The 17,634-nt window shown below is 47.0% G+C and overlaps 1 protein-coding gene across 3 annotated transcripts in view; it reads left to right on the top strand.

The window, feature by feature from the left end:
- Positions 1–17,634, top strand: part of SK (small conductance calcium-activated potassium channel) — a 424,663-nt gene that overhangs the window by 377,733 nt on the left and 29,296 nt on the right. For all 3 annotated transcript variants that reach the window (XM_089573525.1, XM_089573527.1, XM_089573526.1), the window contains one exon: positions 3,187–3,322. In XM_089573525.1, the coding sequence (XP_089429651.1) occupies positions 3,187–3,322 (136 nt within the window). The remainder of the gene's footprint in view (positions 1–3,186; positions 3,323–17,634) is intronic.

Below are 17,634 nucleotides of genomic sequence, written 5' to 3'. Positions count from 1 at the left end.
GGGATGTCAGTGTTTGGCGCGATGCCTCAGGTGACATGGGCGTCACTGAGAGGAGAGGCGTCGGATTTGGAGAATTATCCCCGCCGGTAAGGGATTTCACTGTAATAAAGGCAAAAAAAACACATACCTTACAATCGTGGGTAAGAACGTTTTTTTTGTCCCTGCCAGCCGCAGTGGCGCAGAGCCCTCACGTTCGTGTCATTGCTTGGTCCTTCCCGACCTCTAGCTGACCTCACACTCTTTTGACATGGTCAAACAAAAGGCGCAGTTCAGTTATCAGCTGCGCTTTGCAGAGATAGTTGCATTGGTGATTTTCTTCTCTGTAAGCGGTGCCAACGGCGCCGTCGCATGCTCTAACCGAAAACTCCGCCGTTTTTATGCCCCTTAGCTGGAATATTATCACATATTATCTTATCCTCTGAAATGTTATTATATATTATTGAAGCCAACAGTCACCGAAACCAAGAAGCACCGGACACGAAATTCGAAAGTCGTAGGTTCGGGTCCCACCGGCGGCGTGTGCTCGTTTTTCCTTCTGCTTTTAATAATCTTCCATCGATGAAAACTGGAAAAAAAAAAGACATCCCCTAAGCACCTTGGTTTGTGTGACTCTTGGCTTCCGTAATTTATGTCATAACATGACCCTCTTTCCATTCTCTTGCCTCTGGAATAATATTATGCTTTGTTGCAAAAGCAACACTACGCGAGTCGCCGAGCCATTTCGCAGAGCCGAGGAAAGGCCATACTGCGCATGCGCGAGGAGCAGTGACGTCACACGGCGCACAGCTGGCGCGCCGCCGCCGTCGCTGCGAGGTGACTCAGAGGTGCCACCGCCGCGCTCGCCAGTTGTGAATGCGCAGTAGCGGCGCATAGCTAGCATGCCGGGGACGCCGCCGCTGCCACGCGCTCTCCATCACCTCTCTCTCTCTCCTCGTTGATTTCGCAAACGTCCAGGTTTAACCAGAGCTAAACCACTGCCAATTTTTTCATCACCTGTTCGTTTTTACGATGTCAGCTTTTATAGACAGAACCACGCTCGCCCTTTCCTCCAAGGTCTCGTTGCCGTCTTCCGCATAAAATTACGTTGTAATAAGGGAGTAATTACTCACTGACATCTACCCGAGCGCAGCCAAAGATATGAAAAATAAATCGAAATGGGTGGATGTCAGTGAGTAATTACTCCATTATTTCCAAATCTTCACCACCTTGGGGAATTCCCCTAAACATCTGACCAATAAAATGACGTTATCACAAATGATGGTCATGTGAGTAATATTGTCATCGGTCACGTGACCTACGAGTCATTTAGCGCAATGAGAACGTCTGCAACTTTATTCCCCTTTTTTCTGTACACTTCATACCGAAACTTTGTTTCGAAGTATATTTGCCGTTAAACTTATTTCCTGGGTTTATAGTTCCTGACGTTAAACTCTGGCACAAGAAAGCTTTGAAAAGGGGAAAAAAACCTGCTGTCGCTGCAAATTATCGCAATGACTGCAGCATTGCGATAGCGAAACAGAGATTTCTTGAATGAACAAATACGCGACGCATAACAGGACAATCCTCAACAGTAAAGCACAAGTCTGTGTTTCAAATCCGCTTCGCATAATGGGTTTAGATTTATTTTTCATTTTCCTTGAAGGCAGTGAAAGCCCAGCAGTCACTACGAATTTTTCTTGCCGCCTAACCCAGCTTATGATGATGAGGCATTTTAATGAATCGCTATAACGGCGGAATATTTAAAAGTTTGAGCGGCTGTAAAATACCTCAGAATGAAAACAACCGGGCGGTCGGTGAACGTATGCTAATCTTTTCAACGGTTCAAATTTTTTTTTTCCAAGCGTAGCAAAGAGGAAACTGTCAGAGGTACTTGACTGTAATCAGCAGGAATCGCATCAATTACAGCCCCGCGAACCCATCGTAATGTGAAACGGATGCAAAGCGTTGACGCACCCCTGCAAACCGGGTAAACCCGGTCATTTCATAAGCCTCTTGTTTGAAAGCACGACATCGTTACCTCAGAGCTGCTTTGACGTGAGCAAGTTTACGTAACGCTTTACGTAAGTGCACCCAGGGTCTAAGGTGCAAACTGAGCGTACTGTTTGGGCAGGCTCAATCTCTGAGGCGTGCCTTGTAGAACTAGGTAGAATCTTTAATGAGTGTCTGATCGTAATCGAGCTGTTTGCCTACAGGAAAGGATGTATGGTAGGCTTACTGAAATGATGAGCTGAGGAGCATACAAACTGCGTGCGTGACACTGTGCAGCGATGTTTGCGAGAGGCTGCAAGTGCATTTATGTACCAGGGAGGGAGAAGTCTCAGGAGGGAACACTAGTGACTTCCGTGTAAACATGGATATTTTGGAAACTATTTTTCTGCTGTGCATAGAAGAGTGAGTCAAATTATTTTCTGCCTTGAACATACTTGTTCAACAGCGGTCACGTGATCGACTGATGGGATTTGAATAAATAAACCGAAGTAAAAGAATCGGCTCGAAAAACTGCCATATGTGCAACTGTTCTTACCACTACATGTACTAGTTGCTTTACAGCGTAGCATCTTTGTTGTACGTTACGCACTCTGTATCGTATTTTACGCATCGTCATCAGCAGGAGCCTGACTACGCCTACTGCAGGGCAAAGGCCTCTCCCATCTCTCTCCAACTAACCATTTCCTTCGCCAGCTGCAGCCATCGTAGCCCCGCAAACTCGCAATAGCAGATGTATTATTGGTCTCCTATATACTATCATTCATGAGTCCTCCTTGTTGGACCGCAATCGGCTTGTTTGTCCGTCCGTTCTTTCTTTCTTTCGCGCGCGTGCGTGCGTACGTTTCTGCGTGCTTGTGTTTGTGCGTGTGTGTATGTGTGTGATTCTGTGTGCGTGCGTGCGTGCGTGCGTGCGTGCGTGCGTGCGTGCGTGCGTGCGTGCGTGCGTCTCCCTATCTGCATATCGTACAAGTTTGATCGAGCGTTGTCTTCTTGTCATGAGCAATTAACATTAATTTCTTCTCGATTCGGTCTGGCCTCCTGTATAGTGCGCCTACCGTTGTTCTTACCACGATTCGAATCGTTCTGTCGTTAAAGCAAATTCGCTGAACTCTAGCATATCTGTCGCTCGATCCCTCGTGTGCGCGTCTAGAACGCGCAGTATACATCCGTGCCTAACCGCGTTCCCTCTCCGTGCAGGTACCACGACGAGGAGCATGCAAACTTGCTGAACACCATGTGGTTGACGGCAATCACGTTTCTCTCCGTGGGCTACGGAGACATCGTGCCCAACACGTACTGTGGCAGGGGCATCGCGGTCACCACGGGACTCATGGTACGTGTGCATACTTCCCGATTCCCCTCATTCCCTGTGCGCACTCCGCCCCGTCGCAATAGCGCGAAGGCTGCAGACACGCATGCGTGTCTGGGCCGAAAGTATTGGCATCTGTTTAATGGAGTTATATATGTCAAATGCCGGAACCAGCACCAACTTTTTTGGGTCAGCCACTGCCGCTTATTGTTTTCTTTATTTTTGTTTTTCACTTGGCTAACTTATCATTCATTTTACCATGTAATAATTCTTTCAAAGTTACCATGAACTTAACACCGTGCCATTTATGTACCACTTTCCATCTCCCCAAACTTAAAATCATCATCAAGTGCTACGCGCCTTTTTGGGGTCTTATGGAGCAGTAATGCAAAAATTGTTCATCAAAGTCTTCTCAGGAGAACCAGCGGAAAAAGAGATCGAATGGGGGTGGGACTGGTGCGGCGCGTAAGATATTCAAGAGGGACGAAATGCTACCCGTTATCTTCATTCTGCTCTTTTTCAACATCATCAGCATTACTATGGTGCGCAGAAAATTTCTTATATGATTATATGACAACTCTCACATTTCGCTCCGAATTTGCAGCGAAAGTGAAATGAAAGCTGCCACTTTCGCGCTGCTAAAGCTGCCAAAGTCGCGTTGTATAGCCTTGTCTGGACTGATATGTTCAATTTTTATTGGCTTTTTATATAATAGGCCGGTAGTATTTGATAATATTGATATATTTATAGACTGGTAATGTTGTTATTGAGTAAATCTATAAAAATTATTGTCAGTCAATAATATTGTAGATCGTTGGGCTAGCCCGCTATTAAATTATACGCCAACCAGAAATGAATTTAGTCCTGTTGTTTTTATTTCAAAGAAAATAAATCCCTAGGCTCACAACTGTGTAGTCTCCGAAAATTGCAACATGTCAAGGTGTTCACCCTCGTCAAAGTATAAGCAGCCATGTCAAACAACCTCATTTTGCCCGACAGGTCGATATTCGAGCCATTTTCGAGCCACCATTCTACCCGCTTTCCGCCTTTGTCGAGCACCTGATCACGAAGTATGACAGGTTCGATTTTTATCTCCGGCAGCCGTATTTAAATGATGGCGAAATGCAAAAATTAGGGGGACACTCAAGTTCCGCCTTAAGTGTATGACGCGTCATCATTAATGGTTATTTGCTACTTTTTTCCTAATTAGTACCTCTTTATAATTGCGAACACTCATTAGCATACATCAGTAGGCATATAAGCCCCACGTGATGCATTACAAGACACACAAGGTCTCCCTTTAACCAAGTCGAACGGATGTGCCTCAATGGCCTAGCGGCAGCGTGTCTGACTCGCAACCTGCGGGTCAGGGGTTGGATTCCCAACTAATTATCTCAATTTTCATTTCAGTGTAGTTTATTCGCTTTACATCCTCACACGTCATAATGGCTTTTCAGTCATGATAGGACTTGATAATCACAATTCTACTAAAGTGCTAATGTTTTCGCATAACAACCCATCGTGTGACGTCACAACCCTTTCGACCAATCCTGAACTAGAGTGAGAACCTGCACGCATTTTCCTCCGAACGTCCGTTCCAAAGCTGTCGCTTTAATGAACGCAGACACGAAGAGGCGTGCGCACGGTGTGTAGAAGAACGACATGCGATCGAAAGCCTCTGACTACAGCGTCACTCACAATAGGGGACCGCAGCTTCGCAGGGGGGCGCTGCGGACGCCAGTGAAAAGCGCCCTCTCCGACCGACTCCGTATTTTTGTCCGGGCAAACCGGTCACCCCTCCCATTGAGTAGCTGCGCGAGCAGCGTGCTTTCCCCTGAAAAAAAGCCAGTTCTGCACGTACTTTGCACGTGTTGGCCAGCGTGCAAATCTCTTTGTGCAGTCCCGAGCTTTTTCCCTCGTGCTTGAACGCTGGCGAGCTTCAGAGGATTAGCAAAATGTACAGGGGCGCTAGAAAAAAATGCGAACAGCACGGCGCCCACGCGCTGCGCAGTCGGAATTTATCTTCAATGCGTTTTTATCTCGGTAGTAACAAAAAGACGCTAGAGTGGTACATTATTGTATCACGGATGTCTCTAGCGTATTTGTGTTGCGAGCCAAGTATAAGCGTGACGAAAATAAATTCCAACAGCGGAGAGCCTAGGCACTCCGCTGTTCGCACTTCTTTCGGTCGCGGCAGTACGCTCTGAGATGTAGGTTAAAAGAAATAGTGGACAGTGAATTTTTTTTTTTCGCTGCGAACTTGAAAAAAGAACTGCTAGTGGATCAGGCCCACTACGTGAAGCAGATTGTTGACAAAAAAGCCGGTACCGTAACGGCGAAATGTGTATCGCAAGTAAATGACGAGATCATTTAAGACGTGGAATTCGAGGTAAATACCATTTTTTTTTTTGGCACGGCCATCTTCGCAAGATGCTTAATTTCGTTGGGTGACTGAGCACTTCGGTGCATGCAGGTTTGTTGGCCAAATAATAATGATTTTGTTACGTGTTTCGATGAATAATGATGGAAATAATTTTTATTTTAACTTAAAATAAAGTGGCCTTAAGGCGACACGCGAGGCTGAGGAGAAAAACGAAAACACGCACGAAATGCGCCTACCAGCTGCTTGCTATATACGGCTAAGAGAAAAAATGCTCTAGTTTGTCAATCGCTACAACGGAGATAAGCGGTTCGTATATTTATTTTAATTCCGATTACAGCGCACGCGCATTCCCAAAACAATTATTTGCAGAGCCATCGCTCATATGCAAACGCTCATTCATGTGCAAGCAAACATTTTGATTATTTTTATTTTTTGAAATTTTTTACATGTAAAGCAACTTCGAAAATTGAGCCCGGCGTCACAAGTCGGAACATTCAGGCGATCACTGACCTTGCCTCACACGCGTCTGCATAATGCCGCTAGCTGCAGTCAGTCTCCAAAATAAAAAACGGTAAAAAAAATGAGTTTCGTTAGCGCGAGCTTTACTAAACACTGCATGCTTAGTGAATTACAGCAAAAACTGCGCAGAAATAATATTACGCGTGCGACATACCAAACGTGTTTAGTAACAGGAAAAAGCTTACTTCACCCTGCCCATAGCAGTTATCGAGGCCTGCCGTTTCTCGTTCTGATCCATTTCATACGCAACAATTCCGGACAAAAACATTTTTGAATAGTAGAAAATGTATGACCGCATTTTTTTTTTCATATACTGGAAGATTTGACTATAGCAATCTCCCATCGATAGGCTTGCATTTTTTTTTTTCGTATTAACGTTTTTCCTATCGTCAACTGCTCGATACGAGCGATGAAAAATATTTAAGATTTTGCTGCATATAGAAAGGGTGGACCATTACCTTCAATATTTCCGTTACTGTACGTTACAATTTTCCAATATTAAATTTTTTTTCCCAAGAATGTAGGACATCACCAGGAAATCTGTAGATTTACACGGGCATTCCTTGGCCGTTGATGTTCAGAGAACTATTGTGACAGCCGCACACACAACCAGTTTCTCCACTCTTAGAACGTCGCGGAATTCACAGCGAGCGGCAACACCACTTTTGTGCGCCCGCGAGCAGGACGGCACGTGCTCACAATGAAAGAGAGAGTGCCAGCTGCGCGAGCAGCACGCGCGTACCAGCCGACAGGCTGCTGGCTCAATGCGCTCCGCCGGCGACGTGCCCGGACAGCAACGCCAAAATGACCGGCAGGGGAGAAGTGGCGCTGGTGCAGTGGAAGCAAACTTCAGGTGCGCTTCCCTATAGGCGCAGGGGGGCGCTGCGGACGCCAGTGAAAAGCGCCCTCTCCGACCGACTCCGTATTTTTGTCCGGGCAAACCGGTCACCCCTCCCATTGAGTAGCTGCGCGAGCAGCGCGCTTTCCCCTGAAAAAAAGCCAGTTCTGCACGTACTTTGCACGTGTTGGCCAGCGTGCAAATCTCTTTGTGCAGTCCCGAGCTTTTTCCCTCGTGCTTGAACGCTGGCGAGCTTCAGAGGATTAGCAAAATGTACAGGGGCGCTAGAAAAAAATGCGAACAGCACGGCGCCCACGCGCTGCGCAGTCGGAATTTATCTTCAATGCGTTTTTATCTCGGTAGTAACAAAAAGACGCTAGAGTGGTACATTATTGTATCACGGATGTCTCTAGCGTATTTGTGTTGCGAGCCAAGTATAAGCGTGACGAAAATAAATTCCAACAGCGGAGAGCCTAGGCACTCCGCTGTTCGCACTTCTTTCGGTCGCGGCAGTACGCTCTGAGATGTAGGTTAAGAGAAATAGTGGACAGTGAATTTTTTTTTTCGCTGCGAACTTGAAAAAAGAACTGCTAGTGGATCAGGCCCACTACGTGAAGCAGATTGTTGACGAAAAAGCCGGTACCGTAACGGCGAAATGTGTATCGCAAGTAAATGACGAGATCATTTAAGACGTGGAATTCGAGGTAAATACCATTTTTTTTTTGGCACGGCCATCTTCGCAAGATGCTTAATTTCGTTGGGTGACTGAGCACTTCGGTGCATGCAGGTTTGTTGGCCAAATATTAATGATTTTGTTACGTGTTTCGATGAATAATGATGGAAATAATTTTTATTTTAACTTAAAATAAAGTGGCCTTAAGGCGACACGCGAGGCTGAGGAGAAAAACGAAAACACGCACGAAATGCGCCTACCAGCTGCTTGCTATATACGGCTAAGAGAAAAAATGCTCTAGTTTGTCAATCGCTACAACGGAGATAAGCGGTTCGTATATTTATTTTAATTCCGATTACAGCGCACGCGCATTCCCAAAACAATTATTTGCAGGTGGTGGTGGTGGTGAAAACATTTATTCAGAACAGGAGGTGTTTGGATCGGCCCGTAAGGGACCGATCCTCACAAACACTAGGTGGAGGTCCCTAGTTTGGGACCCCAGTGGCGGTAGCCGCCGCCCGGGCGCGCCCGACCAAGGCTTGTTGGGCCTGTAAGTCGTGGCAGCCGAGCAGGGTCGCCTCCCAGTCCTCCCGGGTTGGGTTGGGGATAGGGGGAATGGCCGGGTTGGAGGGGCAGGCCCACACCATGTGATAGGTGTCCGAAGACACCGCACCACAGTGCGGGCAGCTGCCGCTAAAGGAGGGGTCAAAATGTTTTAGTGCTGCCGGGCACAGCAATGTATTGGTGAAGAGGCGGAGAAGAAGCCGCTCATCCGCCTTCTTGAGGCCTTTACATGGGCTAGGGTAAAGGCGATGGCTATCTTGAAAGTAGGTTGCGATATTTTTGAACGTATAAACCGGATTAAAATCGGGTTCCTGATCAGGTGGGGAGGAGAAAACAGCCCGGTGAGAGAGCGCGCGGGCGGCTGCGTCTGCTGCCTCGTTTCCTGCCAACCCCTGATGAGCAGGGGCCCATATGAGGTGACGGTGTGCGGGGTCCGTATCCCGTATGCAATTTTGGTATATTCGATAGGCTAGGAAGGGAGTGCTGCCTTGTTCGACGTTCCGACAGGCCCCTCGCGAGTCGGTAATTATGTATTTTGAATTGGAATGTGAGGCCGCGAGAGCAATCGCGACCTCTTCTGCTTGTGTTGCACTGCGGGCTCTGAAAGTGAGGCCGTTAACTGTGTTGCTGTTGTGAACTACCGCGGCCGTGTACCATCCCCCGTGGTGAGGGCCGGAGGCGTCCACGTAGTATACACCTGTTTTGTTGCCATAATATCGGGCTAGCGCTTCCGCTCGTGCCAGGCGCCGACCATTATGGTCTTCATGTGACATGTTTGCTGGAAGAGGCCGCACGTGGAGGGCACGTCTCCACAGTTCCGGGATGCGAAACCTGTCTTCCATTGGAGGGGTGTGTTATTTGCAGAGTTATTTGCAGAGAGAGTGTGTTATTTGCAGGGTTATTTGCAGAGCCATCGCTCATATGCAAACGCTCATTCATGTGCAAGCAAACATTTTGATTATTTTTATTTTTTGAAATTTTTTACATGTAAAGCATCTTCGAAAATTGAGCCCGGCGTCACAAGTCGGAACATTCAGGCGATCACTGACCTTGCCTCACACGCGTCTGCATAATGCCGCTAGCTGCAGTCAGTCTCCAAAATAAAAAACGGTAAAAAAAAATGAGTTTCGTTAGCGCGAGCTTTACTAAACACTGCATGCTTAGTGAATTACAGCAAAAACTGCGCAGAAATAATATTACGCGTGCGACATACCAAACGTGTTTAGTAACAGGAAAAAGCTTACTTCACCCTGCCCATAGCAGTTATCGAGGCCTGCAGTTTCTCGTTCTGATCCATTTCATACGCAACAATTCCGGACAAAAACATTTTTGAATAGTAAAAAATGTATGACCGCATTTTTTTTTTTTTCATATACTGGAAGATTTGACTATAGCAATCTCCCATCGATAGGCTTGCATTTTTTTTTCGTATTAACGTTTTTCCTATCGTCAACTGCTCGATACGAGCGATGAAAAATATTTAAGATTTTGCTGCATATAGAAAGGGTGGACCATTACCTTCAATATTTCCGTTACTGTACGTTACAATTTTCCAATATTAATTTTTTTTTCCCAAGAATGTAGGACATCACCAGGAAATCTGTAGATTTACACGGGCATTCCTTGGCCGTTGATGTTCAGAGAACTATTGTGACAGCCGCACACACAACCAGTTTCTCCACTCTTAGAACGTCGCGTAATTCACAGCGAGCGGCAACACCACTTTTGTGCGCCCGCGAGCAGGACGGCACGTGCTCACAATGAAAGAGAGAGTGCCTGCTGCGCGAGCAGCACGCGTGTGCCAGCCGACAGGCTGCTGGCTCAATGCGCTCCGCCGGCGACGTGCCCGGACAGCAACGCCAAAATGACCGGCAGGGGAGAAGTGGCGCTGGTGCAGTCGAAGCAAACTTCAGGTGCGCTTCCCTATTGGGACTGTTGATGCAAGCAAATATGCAAATACTTGCACATGCAGACGAACGCTTGCACATGTAGCAGGGCGCTGCCGAAAAGTAGGTGGGAGGATGAGATTAGGAAGTTTGCGGGAATAAGATAGCCGCAGCTTGCACAGTACTTGGGTAATTGGGAAGACGTGGGAAAGACCTGTCCTGCCGTAGGAGTAATCGGGCCTGTCATATGATGCTTATGACGTAAATATTTTGGCCCACTGACCCACTCGGTCAGGGTTGAACTATAAAGAAGGGAAAAGCAAAGAAAGGAAGTAAAGAGAGGAATTGAACAAACAAACAAAGAAGGAAAGAAAGAAAGAGAGAGATAGGAAAAGAAAGAAAGAAACAAACAAACAAAGAGAAAGAAAGAAAGAAAGAAAGGAAGGAAGGAAGAAAGAAAGAAAGAAAGAAAGAAAGAAAGAAAGAAAGAAAGAAAGAAAGAAAGAAAGAAAGAAAGAAAGAAGAAGGAAAGAAGGAAAGAAAGGAAGGAAGAAAGAAAGAAAGAAAGAGAGAAAGAAAGAAAGAAAGAAAGAAAGAAAGAAAGAAAGAAAGAAAGAAAGAAAGAAAGAAAGAAAGAAAGAAAGAAAGAAAGAAAGAAAGGGAGCAAGCAAGAAAGAAAAGAAAAAAAGGAAGGGATAAAGGAAGGAAGGAAGCTAGAAAGAAAGAAAGAGAGAAAGAAAGAAAGAAATGGAGCAAGAAAGAAGGAAAGAAGGAAGGAAAAAAAGAAAGGAAGAAAGAAAGAAAGAAAGAAAGAAAGAAAGAAAGAAAGAAAAAGAAAGGAAGGGATAAAGGAAAGAAGGAATGAAGCGAGAAAAAAGAAGGAAAGAGAGAAAGAAAGAAAAGAGAGGAAGAAAGGAAGAGAGAAAGAAAGAGAGAAAGTAAGAAAAGAAAGAAGGAAAGAAAGAAAGAAGGAAAGAAAGAAAGAAAGAAAGAAAGAAAGAAAGAAAGAAAGAAAGAAAGAAAGAAAGAAAGAAAGAAAGAAAGAAAGAAAGAAAGAAAGAAAGAAAGAAAGAAGCCCTATTTGTAGACGCCCTTAAAGCTCCCTTCCCGACGACGCACGGCCGCCGGAAGGCCTCTTCGGGGCCGCAGCGGCAAAGTGTGTGATCCACGCGACCGACCCAGCGCGCGCGTGCGACCCAGTTTTGCGACATTGGATTGTTTCACGGGGCGCTCCTCCTTACCGGGTCTCCTTGGCGCGCCCCATCCTCTTGATCCCATATCTTCCTCTCCTCGCCTTCCGACCCTAGTTCTTCCCGGGTTTTGTGAGAAGGGGAGGGAACCATTTCTGACCTCTTCCTTATTAGGGAACCGAGCACGGCATGTGCTGGAGGACGAGACCTTCCCTAGACATAAAAAAAACTACAGCCTTGCCGTTCCATTCTCTTGCATTCCTACATCTCTTTTTTTATTATTTCAAGCACTTCTTTCCTCCTCGTTTTGCTTTTCAGTGTTTCACGCTTTCACCTTTTTCTCCTGCTGAAGGGCCGTTCCGTGGAAGCTGCGTTGGTTTCTTTCGCACTTGTTTACCGTGGTCCTCAGATTCATTCATTTCTACACGTTACTCTATACCGCTATGTTTCATAGAGCACGCCCGTCTTCCTCGAAGCGCCCCAAGCTATTGCTGCTGTGGTTGTACCCTCAAACTCTGCGTCATATTCTGTCCGCTTTTTTTTTTCTTCTTCTCTGTCACTCTCTCTTCCTTCTTCGCGTTCTTTCTTTCAGTTTCCTTTTTCTTTCCATCCTTTCGGTGCAGATTAGAGGTACGCCGGCGTTCTTCAAATCCCCCTCGGGGCTGGTACAAGCGTCCCCCGCTGTTCTAAGAAATTGCTGCTAAGGAGAGGAAGCGATGCAGAGGCGAAGAAACAGACACACATACACAATAAAAGCGAAAAAAAGGGGGACGATATATTATGAGCAAAGCCTTCGCACTGAAGGCCTGTCCTGAAAGAGAGAGAGAGACAACAGAAACCGAGGCAAAGACGCTGAACCAATGCCTCTAGGAGGCTGTGGCTGAACACGCGGTTTTTGTTTTTGTTTTTCTTCCTTGCCTTTTGCGCGCCCTTTCTGCTGCCTGCAAGTATTCGGGGTACGCGGGGCCGGTATGCCGACTATGCGATCCCTCGGCAATAAAGGAAGAAAGGGGGGGGGGGGGGGGGCGTCGTTTGAAGGTTGGGTTTTGTGTACGACGCTGCGGTGGCCCGAACGACCGTTTCGCGACTTGTCTTGGCTTTTGCTTTCCTGCGAGGTACAGAAACGGCTAGGCAAGTAGAGAGAGGCAGTACATACGCGCCGTTTCGAAATATTCCTCGTTCCCGCTGTGTGGTGAATTCGCAGAACTTTGTGTTCTTCGAAGAGTCGAGCACGTTTATTTCGATGTTGCAGCTATTTTGTCGCGCCTTGTCGCAGTTCACGTTTTAAAACGGGGCACAAATACGACACATTGTTTGGAACGAAGCCGTTTCGTTTATTTGGGATATGCGCAGGTGAATATTACAAAATACAATTTGTAGTGGTCTTGGATTATTTGTGTTTTTACGTTAGATACAAGAAAACTGCTGCGCTGTAGTTGCTCCGATTTTCGGTGGGCAGGTGAAGATTTCGAGATAAAAATTCGTTGGCGCTAGATAAGTCAGGAAGCCGGAAGAAAAGCAATGTTAAAATTTCTAGAACACGTGAAATACGTTTCGAAAGCAGTGCATCAATTATTCTTGTTTAAATGAACCCGTCTTCAGCCCCTTAAGACTTTTTTTTATTTCTCTTGTTCTTTTTTGTGGGTCTGAAAGAGGACGCTCAAATGGTAAATTTTGTGGCGAGGTCGTTGTAACTTAATTAGGGTCGTTCCTCTTCGGTTAAAGTTAAGTCTTACGTAAATTATTCCTCCTCTTCACGCTAAGCGCCAGCGGGGACTCCACATGATTTATTTATATTTTTTTTACCTTTCGCATCACGCACCAATTTTTTAGATGGAGTCAAGTTCACGGTATAACAGGGATATAACATACCTATCGTTCGGCTTGCTAGCTATTGCTTCGCCAGAGTAACCGCAGGCGTTAGTCTGAACACGTTCCTGCACTTAGAAGGGACGAGCATGCTTTCGACCGAAGCGAAATGGCTTATTTTTTTCGCTGCGGACGTAGCGCGAATGAGAAGGATAAATTGATAGGGGTCAAAAGGGGGCGGTCGTCGTGTGAAGGTCACCTCCACTACTCTCTGTTTTCGGGTTATGAGATGAGGCTCCGCCTGCAGATAGCTACATACAAGAAGAAGAAATTGTTTTGTTAGATAGCACCCCGGCCAAATTGAGTATGCAGCTTGTTACATTTAAATGGGTGTATCTTAGTCTAGCGAGAGCTGTAAAAGGGCGTTTAATTAGGCTCAACATTTCTTAACATCTAGAATTTTCAAAACTGGTACAATAGTTAGCTTTAAAGCTTCATTTTTACACCACAGTAGCTCCTTTAGAGAAGAGGCTATCGGAATATTGCGATCCCAGCCTTCTGGGGTGCTCGAAGACGACGATATTGGCATGTTGAATTGTGATTCTAATTTTGGTCTGTTCTAACAGTAAGGCTTCTGTGTAATTTAGGTTAAGAAAGTGACAGTGCGGTTTAGTGCAATACGCCAGTATCTCTTTTTCATAGATTTGAACGCTCCAACAGCCATAGTTGGCAAATTTATGACGCCTGTTTTTGTACAGGAGTGAGTGAGTGAGGGAGTGAGTGGATCAGTAAGCGAGAGAGCGAGTGAGTGAGTGAAGGAGTGAATGAATGAGTGAGGAAGTGAGTGAGTGAGTGAGTGAGTGAGTGAGTGAGTGAGTGAGTGAGTGAGTGAGTGAGTGAGTGAGTGAATCAGTGAGCGAGAGAGCGAGTTAGTGAGTGATTGAGGCATCTAGGGAGGGAGGGAGGGAGGGAGGGGTGAATGAGTGAGTGAGCGAGTGAGTGAGCGAGTGAGTGAGTGAGTGAGTGAGTGAGTGAGTTAGCGAGTGAGTGAGTGAGTGAGTGAGTGAGTGACTGAGTGAGTGAGTGAGTGACTGAGTGAGTGAGTGAGTGAGTGAGTGAGTTAGCGAGTGAGTGAGTGAGTGAGTGAGTGAGTGAGTGAGTGAGTGAGTGACTGAGTGAGTGAGTGAGTGAGTGAGTGAGTGACAGAGTGAGTGAGTGAGTGAGTGAGTTAGCGAGTGAGTGAGTGAGTGAGTGAGTGAGTGAGTGACTGAGTGAGTGAGTGAGTGAGTGAGTGAGTGAGGGAGGGAGGGAGGGAGGGAGGGAGTGAGTGAGTCAGTGAGCGAGTGAGTGAGTTAGCGAGTGAGTGAGTGAGTGAGTGAGTGAGTGAGTGAGTGAGTTAGCGAGTGAGTGAGTGAGTGAGTGAGTGAGTGAGTGAGTGAGTTAGCGAGTGAGTGAGTGAGTGAGTGAGTGAGTGAGTGACTGAGTGAGTGAGTGACTGAGTGAGTGAGTGAGTGAGTGAGTTAGCGAGTGAGTGAGTGAGTGAGTGAGTGACTGAGTGAGTGAGTGAGTGAGTGAGTGAGTGAGCGAGTGAGTGAGTGAGTGAGTGAGTGAGTGAGTGAGTGAGCGAGCGAGTGAGTGAGTGAGTGAGTGAGTGAGTGAGTGAGTGAGTGAGTGAGCGAGTGAGTGAGTGAGTGAGTGAGTGAGTGAGTGAGTGAGTGAGTGAGTGAGTGAGTGAGTGAGTTAGCGAGTGAGTGAGTGAGTGAGCGAGTGAGTGAGTGAGTGAGTGAGTGAGTGAGTGAGTGAGTTAGCGAGTGAGTGAGTGAGTGAGTGAGTGAGGGAGGGAGGGAGGGAGGGAGTGAGTCAGTGAGCGAGTGAGTGAGTTAGCGAGTGAGTGAGTGAGTGAGTGAGTGAGTGAGTTAGCGAGTGAGTGAGTGAGTGAGTGAGTGAGTGACTGAGTGAGTGAGTGAGTGAGTGAGTTAGCGAGTGAGTGAGTGAGTGAGTGAGTGAGTGAGTGACTGAGTGAGTGAGTGAGTGAATGAGTTAGCGAGTGAGTGAGTGAGTGAGTGAGTGAGTGAGTGAGTGAGTGACTGAGTGAGTGAGTGAGTGAGTGAGTGAGTGAGTGAGTGAGTGAGTGAGTGAGTGAGTGAGTGAGTTAGCGAGTGAGTGAGTGAGTGAGTGAGTGAGTGAGTGAGGGAGGGAGGGAGGGAGGGAGGGAGTGAGTCAGTGAGTGACTGAGTGAGTGAGTGAGTGAGTGAGTGAGGGAGAGAGGGAGGGAGGGAGGGAGTGAGTCAGTGAGCGAGTGAGTGAGTTAGCGAGTGAGTGAGTGAGTGAGTGAGTGAGTGAGTGAGTTAGCGAGTGAGTGAGTGAGTGAGTGAGTTAGCGAGTGAGTGAGTGAGTGAGTGAGTGAGTGACTGAGTGAGTGAGTGAGTGAGTGAGTGAGTGAGTTAGCGAGTGAGTGAGTGAGTGAGTGAGTGAGTGAGTGAGTGAGTTAGCGAGTGAGTGAGTGAGTGAGGGAGGGAGGGAGGGAGGGAGGGAGGGAGTCAGTGAGCGAGTGTGTCAGTGAGTGATTTAGTCAGTGAGTGAGTTAGTGAGTGAGTCAGTCAGTGAGTGAATGAGGGAGAGAGGGAGTGAGTGAGTGAGCGAGTGACCGAGTGACCGAGTGAGCGAGGAAGTAAGGGAGGGAGGGAGTGAGTCAGTGAGCGAGTGAGTCAGTGAGTGATTTAGTCAGTGAGTGAGTTAGTGAGCGAGTGATTGAGTGAGTGAGTGAGTGAGTGACTGAGTGAGTGAGTGAGTGAGTGAGTGAGTGAGTGAGTGAGGGAGGGAGGGAGGAAGGGAGGGAGGGAGGGAGGGAGTCAGTGAGCGAGTGTGTCAGTGAGTGATTTAGTCAGTGAGTGAGTTAGTGAGTGAGTCAGTCAGTGAGTGAATGAGGGAGAGAGGGAGTGAGTGAGTGAGCGAGTGACCGAGTGAGTGAGTGAGCGAGTGAGCGAGGAAGTAAGGGAGGGAGGGAGTGAGTCAGTGAGCGAGTGAGTCAGTGAGTGATTTAGTCAGTGAGTGAGTGAGTGAGTGAGTGAGTGAGTGAGTGAGTGAGTGAGTGAGTGACTGAGTGAGTGAGTGAGTGAGTGAGTGAGTGAGTGAGTGAGTGAGTGAGTGAGTGAGTGAGGGAGGGAGGGAGGGAGTGAGTCAGTGAGCGAGTGTGTCAGTGAGTGATTTAGTCAGTGAGTGAGTTAGTGAGTGAGTCAGTCAGTGAGTGAATGAGGGAGAGAGGGAGTGAGTGAGTGAGCGAGTGACCGAGTGAGTGAGTGAGCGAGTGAGCGAGGAAGTAAGGGAGGGAGGGAGTGAGTCAGTGAGCGAGTGAGTCAGTGAGTGATTTAGTCAGTGAGTGAGTTAGTGAGCGAGTGAGTGAGTGAGTCAGTCAGTCAGTGAATGAGGGAGGGAGAGAGTGAGTGAGTGAGTGAGTGAGTGAGTGAGTGAGTGAGGGAGGGAGGGAGGGAGGGAGGGAGGGAGTGAGTCAGTGAGCGAATGAGTCAGTGAGTGAGTTAGTCAGTGAGTGAGTCAGTCATTCAGTGAGCGAGTGAGTCAGTGAACGAGTGAGTCAGTGAGTGAGTGAGTGAGTCAGTCAGTCAGTCAGTGAGCGAATGAGGGAGGGAGAGAGTGAGTCAGTTAGTTAGTGAGTCAGTGAGCGAGTGAGTTAGTGATCGAGTGAGTCAGTGAATGAGTTAGTCAGTGAGTGAGTGAGTGAGTGAGCGAGCGAGCGAGTGAAAACTACTCGCCTCCCTCTAGCCCGTGTTCTTCAATACTAAGCGCTATTTTAGCAACTTCTAGCCTAGCAGAGAGCATTAGCATAGACATCCCTGATTACTGGACCCCGGCTGCACACGCGCGGTAGCAAAGGCGCGGCCGGAGCTTGGAAGTATGAGCTTGGTAGGAACTAAGCCAATTGACTCATATCTCAGGTCACATGTAAGACATGAGACTTTCTAAAATTTTACTAGTAATGAACAACGACTGTTCCCGTGTTAATCAGAGGCAAATAATATAATTCATAAAAGTAACCAACAAACGAGAGTTTGGCAACAACGACGAATTTCATTTACTGTGCACCGAAAAAGGCAGGGAAGCACGTAGATGTTATTACTTTTTTCAATGATTAGTGAGGAAGAAAGTTCGCGACTGGCTTATAGACCTCACCTCGAAGGACATCTAAGCTGGTATCAAAGTTTCTTTTCATGCAATCCTATTTTATTCTGTCGGCGATGAGGGAGGACGAGAGGAATCCAAATGAAAAACAATTAGAAGGGAATCGTTTTGTTGCATTATCCCGCCCGAAATTGAAGACACTCTAAGAAAGTTTGACGTATTCTGAAATTTCCAGCTTGCCCTGCCATGATCGAAGGTCACTCTTGTATAATGGGCTTAGATCACTTTCCTGGATTGCCGAACGACGGAGTTCAGAAGAAGCGGCACTTGTCTTACC

This window comes from Amblyomma mixtum, chromosome 2 (assembly GCF_055824585.1).
Source record: "Amblyomma mixtum isolate Tamu chromosome 2, ASM5582458v1, whole genome shotgun sequence".
In the NCBI taxonomy this organism is placed as follows: domain Eukaryota; kingdom Metazoa; phylum Arthropoda; class Arachnida; order Ixodida; family Ixodidae; genus Amblyomma; species Amblyomma mixtum.
Note: the sequence above shows the minus strand (reverse complement) of the source record. Positions and strands in the feature narration are given on the sequence as shown.